Genomic DNA, 6,505 nt, shown 5'->3' with positions numbered 1-6,505 from the left:
TGGCAGGCACAGTAGACCATATGGGATGCCGAGATTTGAACCACTGTCCTTCTGCATGAAAAGCAAACACCTTACCTCCATGCTATCTCTCCGGCCTTGAAAAATGAAATATTTTAACTTTACTTATTCAGGATCCCCAGTGTGGCTGTTAGGACCACTTTCAGGAGCCACAAGTGGCCCTCACAGCCCCGAGTTTGTACAGGGTGCTGATATTTGGCAATAAATTACCCAATAGTATTCAGGGGTTACTCCCGGCTGCATGTTCAGGACTCATTCCAGGTAATACTTGGGGGAATATATGTGATATTGGAGGCCATCCTAGGTAAGTGCCTTTTTTGTTTTGTTTTTGGGTCACACCCAGCAGTGCTCAGGGGTTACTTCTGGCTCTGTGCTCAGAAATCTCTCCTAGTATGCTCATGATATGAGATACCCCACGAGATACTGAGGATCAAATCTGGGTCCGCTGTATGCAAAGCAAATACTCTACCCGCTGTGCCATCACTCCGGCCCAATAAGGAAAGTGCATTAACTTCTACTATATTTGGACCAGGGTTGCTGCTTTTCTCCAGCTACTGAACCATCTTCCCAGTCCTTCCTTGCCGGGGACCCCAAAGAGCAGTTGTTTGCTTGTGTGAGCAGCACTGAGGTTTGAACTCATTGCCGTGTGCTTCCAGGACAAAGAATTTAAGTCAGAAGCCAGAGTGATAGAGTGATAGGGCATTTGCCCTGCACATGGCCGACCCAGGACAGATCTGGGTTCCATCCCTGGCATCCCAATTGGTCCCCAAGTCTACCAGCAGTAACCCAAGTGCTGCCAATGTGGCCTAATAACCAAAAAAGCAGAAGATATTAAGTCGCTAAATTTCTGGGCCCTTATCACACACAGCAAAGACTGTGTGGTATTGTTCGTTTTATTTTTATTGTTTTAACTTTTGTTTTGTTTTGGGACCACAACTGGTGGTGTGCAGGGGTTATTCCCAGCTCTGCACCCAGAAATTACTCCTGGTAGGCTCGAGGACCATATGGGATGCTGGGGATCAAATTCGGGATGGCCACATGCCAGGCACTGGACTCCCTCTCCAGCCATCATATCACTTTAAAATCAGTCCTTATTGACAGAGTCAAAATTTTCAATTATTTGGTCTTCTAAAATTTCTGAAACATCTCAAATGGACAATGTTTAAAATAATGATGTGTTCTATGTCCTCTTTAGCTAATACTTTTGGAAATTCTATCTAATATTTGCTTTCTTTTACAGATTTATAGCAATAAACATGATTGATATGAGTCATTCATACCATGTTACTTTATCACATTTAAAAAGGATCCCTTCATTTGGGGCCAGAGGAATAGCATGGGGTAGAGTGTTTGCCTTGCATGCAGCTGACCTGGGTTCAATCCCTGCCTGAGAGCAGAGTGTGCTGGGTGTGGCCCCAAAATAAAATCAAACGAACAAAAGGATCCATTCTAGGAGTTGGGGAGAAAGAACATTAGTCTAAATACTTGTTTTTGCACACAGCTTACCCTGGTTTGACTCCTGGAAAACACATGGTTCCCAGACACTACCAGGAATGTGGTATAGCTCCCAAACCAAAAATAAAAATTAAAATTAAAAAGGAACTCATTCCATAATACTAAAAACTAAAGAAAAATAATCGGGCACTATAATTTACAATTATTAAATACTTACACTAGCCCAAATTTCCTTAGAGAGCAAAGATCTCTCAATGAATATATTAATGAAAAGATTAAGACTATGAAAAGCTTTCTTAGAAAAATAACTCATTGAATAGAAAGACTACATAGACTTCTATTTATATCTCATTGACAGAGAAACTGAAAGAGGTAGAAAGAAAGTTAAAATAGTTTTGAGCTAAAAAGGCAACAATATAATCTCAAAAACTATTTGACAGAGTCACACACACAAAATTATTCTTCGCAGTCAAAAATCACGTTCTTCCCATCATTCCATGCAGTCTTGAGATCCTAGAAAACAATTCACAGATTCATAATGATTCACATTTAAATTATTTTATTTAAAAATTTTTACCTAAACGTCCATATGAAGCTTGATTCAAATTTTTTAAAAAACCATAAATAAATTTTCAGAATATATTTAAAGACAAGATAGACAGAGACAGTTTTATGCTGGGGAAGTCACGCTGCAAACGGTGGCACCAATGCCGTGCTGGGGCTCCTGCCTGCTCAGAAAGTGTCTGCTCCTGAGGACTCAGTGTCCCCCTGCAGGGAGCTGACACCTGGCGACTGCGAGCCGTCCTCCACGGTCACTTCGGGCAACGTCACTGACATCTTGGCAGGTGCTGTTTGTGCAGTGAGTGGCGGCACAGCTTTCCCACCTGGAAAAGGAGAAAATCAGCTGAAGAAGTGGATGAGTTGGCACATGCTTGAGCTTTTTTAGGCAACAACGCAAGGGAGCAAGAAGATAAAGCCCACTTTTCCTTCTTCCTCCCCCAAGCCTAGACAGCACTTGAGGCGCCTAGGCTGTGACGTAAATGTTGATGTCCCCCAGCGGATCCCCAAGTTGAAATGCTGGTGCCTGGTTTGATGGGGTTGGGAGTGGGGGCCGCTGGCAGAGGGCAGAGCAGAGTGGTCAGTAACACACCAGTACCATTCAAATGTCTACTTCACAGAGAGGGAAATCAGGAAAATCTGTTTTCAACTTAAAACGTAGCAATAAGAAAATAATTCAGAAAGTCTCCAAATGGTTACACTTCTTTTCATTTTAGTAGTTGTGTGCTAAACAATGAGTTAATCAATAAAAATGAACCAAATTGGCGAGGGCCGGAGAGATAGCGCAGCAGTAGGGTGTTCACCTTGCGCTTGGCCAACCTAGGACAGACCTGGGTTTGATCCCCCGCATCCCATATGGCCCCCCGAGCCTGTCAGGAGCGATTTCTAAGAGCAGAGCCAGGAGTAAACCCTGAGCACTGTCATGTGTGGCCCAAAAACAAAAACAAAAAAGAGAGAGAGAACCAAATTATCAACAAGTACTTGGTAATTTTATTTGGGGAAGACCTTTTGAAGGGTTTATTTATACAATCTAAAACAGTCACAATTTTAGATCGTTTTGAAAATCTTTTAGGCTCAAAGTATTTTTTGAAAAGGTTAAAAAACCGCTTTTAGGCTAAGATGATCACTGTTACAGGAACAATAACCTTCCCAATCATATCATGCATCCTCACTGAATCTGTTTTTTTTTTAAAAGGAAATATATGAATATCCTAATAAATTACCATTAAAACAAAACACACCTTTATTAAATGTCGTCGATGCTTTTAGAGTCTGACTTTAAAATTTTCACAGTCATGTCATGACTCTGTGATGTCATTGTTTCAACAGCTGTGCTGGGGTTTGTTTTAAAATCAGACACTAGTCCCTGAGTTCATGGGCATGCAGTGCGTCATTTCATCTGGCACACATCTAAGCTGGTTATGCCACTCAGTCAAACCATAAATTTAAAGTTTCCTAAGAAATGATATATTTTTAGACATTTAAAATTCATTTTTGCTTTAAAAACGTCAAAAATTCATAATATATTTGCCCTGTTATTTGATGTTAGATTTATAAAACTAAGAAAGAAAAGCTAAAACTAATTTAGATTAAATCATACAGGATTTTTAACATTCAAGATTTTCCTATATCTTTGGTTATTTTTAGAGTAACTTTTTAAACATTTTATATGCTTGGAAATCCTTTCTTCAGTAGATTTTTCTTTTAGATTATCATGAATCCTTAAACCTTGAGTAGCTCTTTATTATATTTTTATTTGCATACTAACAGAATCCAAGCAAAGCATTCTCTGCAAAAACAGAAGCAGATAGGGGCTGGAGAGATAGCACAACGGTAGGGCATTTGCCTTGCGTGCAGAAGGAATGGTGGTTCAAATCCCAGCATCCCATATGATCCCCCGAGCCTGCCGGGGTTGGTTTCTGAGCATAGAGCCAGGAGTAGCCTCTGAGCACTGCTGGGTGTGACCCAAAAAACAAAAACAAAAACAAAAAAATCAGAAGCAGATAAAGTGAGAAAAAATGTCCTCAGTAGCTTCAGAGGGGAATAGAGAACCTCAGATTCACATTCTAATTTAAATTCATTAGGTACAAAACAACAGACATTTGTTTATGGTATCCTTCATAAGATGATGAATAGAAAGTGATGGGGGCTGGAGCCACAGTAAAGCAGGTAGGGTATGCTGAGGGCATCCCACAGTAAGACATTTGCCTTAAATGCAACTGACCCAGGCTAGATTCTAATATGATATCCCAAAACGTCTACAAGTTATCCCTGAGCACAAAGCCAGCAGTAAATCCTGAGCACTGCTTGGTATTCCCCCCCCCAAATATGATAAGTAGGAAGCGAAATATTTAGTTACCTATATATGGGATTTTCTATATGCAAATAAAGACTTTCAGAATAACTGAATTTCACAATAACTGAATTATTGGGAGGGGGGGCACCACACTCACTTCTGGTAAGTAAGTGTCAGGGACCAAACCTAGGTTAGCAGCATACAAGGTAGGTACTTTACTCTCAGGCACCAATAACTGAGTATTTTAAAATAAAATTAAAAGAAAACATATAATTATCTTTAATTCAAGCACATCAAGGATCTTAACCCAGTGTCCATAGAGGGGTAGTCAGGGATCTATGAAATATTACGAAAACTATTTTCACATATATCCCATTTGGGAGGGAGACAGTTATCAGAAGTTCCCAAATATTTAAGAATCATTGAGCGAAAGAAGTCCCCAGTTCCATGTGCCAGTGACACACATTCTCTGAGTTGTTTTTCATGCAGTCGAGGTGAAACAGGATAAGTTCCTCCCTCCCTTAGCCTAGGCTTTTTGCTTTCCAAAGGCAGCTCCACTGCAGTAGTCATCACATGCATTGTGATGGTGGCTTCTGTTTTTGTGTCTACTGCTTCCAATTGATGAGATGTTTATAGAGAGAATGGGCTAGAACTTAACAGTTTTTGCTATCTGAGTGACTGGCACAGAAGAAACGAATAAATACCTCTGCCCATATCTTTTATTTTTGTCATTTGCTGTGGGCCTGCTGTTCCTGCAAAGTCCGTGCTCTATGAGGAAAAGAATTGGGCTCCTTTTCCTCTGCAATCCACATGGCACTGAGAATGGCAACAGAATGCTGCTGAACCAAACCAGTTTCGAGCACAGAATCTGTGGCTCAGGGACCAGAAAGTAGGGCACTTGTCTTGCACACAGTCAACCTGGGTTAGATCCTTTTTGTTCTGTTTTGTTTTTCGTTTCTGTTGGGTTGGTTGTTTGGTTGGTTTTTGGGTCACACCCGGCAGTGCTCAGGGGTTCCTGTCTCTATGCTCAGAAATCACTCCTGGCAGGCTCGGGTTGATCCTTAGCAACGTTCCCCTGGCCCTGAGTTCAGAGTCAGGAGTAAGCCCTAAGTACTGCTGGGCATGGTCCACAAAACCAAAACCATGGGGCCACAGCAGGTAGCGTGTTTGCCTTGCACACACCAACCCACGTTTGATCCCCGGCATCCCATATGGTCCCCAAAGCCTACCCGGAGTAATTTCTGAGTGCAGAGCCAGGAGTAACCCGTGTGCTGCCAGGTGTGGCCCATAAAAACAAACAGATAAACATAAAGAATTTGTGGTTCCTCAAGGTGAAGAGCTGATTTAGATTCAACTAACTAGATCTGGCCTTTAAAATTAACCTGGGAATTGAGAAGCAATAACACAGCAGGTAGGAAACTTTGCTTTGCACAAGGCCAACCTGGGTTCGATCCCCGCATCCCTGAGCCTGCCGAAAGTAATTCCTGAGCACCACTAGGTGGGGCCCCAAAAAACAAACAAAAAAAAGTAAAATTAACTTGGGGGTGGAGGAGTGGGGGACACGGAGAGATAGTGCTTGCCTTCAATGAAGCTGACCTGGGCTCAATCTCCAACAGCTCATATAGTCCCAGGAGCACCCCCAAGAGTGATTCCTGCGGCCGAGTCACAAGTAACCCCTGAGTTTTGCCAGGTGTGTCCCACCCCCGCTCCAGTGTAAAAAATCAAGTAAAATAAAATCAGATCTGAGTTCCAGCAATACAGTTGCTTCCCAGCTGTCCACGAGGGGAAAAAATGCACTTTCAGCTGTGTTTTGCAGAGTTCTTAAGGCATTTTTCCTGTCCACTCTGGATTCATCTGCTCTTCATTCTTGGTGTAAGCAGCTGCACCACCACCCTGCTGCATTCAATTCTCCTCACATACTTAAGCCAGCCCCGACGATTTCGCAACACCCTCGTTTCAGTGCCTGAGAACAGGCACAGCTACGAGCCTTGATGAAGAAGGTGCCTGGTCATTTGATGTGAGGCCCAGGACGGAATCCCTCACTGGCTTCTGCTTTCTAGAACTGGTCACTGTTAAACATTTCTTTCCTTCCTTTCATGTTTAAAAGGATGATTTAAAATGTTGCTCTGCCGTCTCATCTGCAAGTATGTTTTAGACAAATAACTCCTAGGACATTTT

At 42.1% G+C, this 6,505-nt stretch overlaps 1 protein-coding gene across 1 annotated transcript in view; it reads right to left on the bottom strand.

Moving 5' to 3' along the window:
* Positions 1-2,031: 2,031 nt before the first annotated feature.
* The window catches only part of KIAA0586 (KIAA0586 ortholog), a 111,819-nt gene continuing 107,345 nt past the window's right edge, over positions 2,032-6,505 (bottom strand). The window contains exon 31 of the mRNA XM_049770294.1: positions 2,032-2,357. Within this exon, the coding sequence (XP_049626251.1) occupies positions 2,206-2,357 (152 nt within the window). The 3' untranslated portion in view covers positions 2,032-2,205. The remainder of the gene's footprint in view (positions 2,358-6,505) is intronic.

The sequence above is a fragment of the Suncus etruscus genome, chromosome 3, assembly GCF_024139225.1.
Source record: "Suncus etruscus isolate mSunEtr1 chromosome 3, mSunEtr1.pri.cur, whole genome shotgun sequence".
Classification (NCBI taxonomy): Eukaryota; Metazoa; Chordata; class Mammalia; order Eulipotyphla; family Soricidae; genus Suncus; species Suncus etruscus.
Note: the sequence above shows the minus strand (reverse complement) of the source record. Positions and strands in the feature narration are given on the sequence as shown.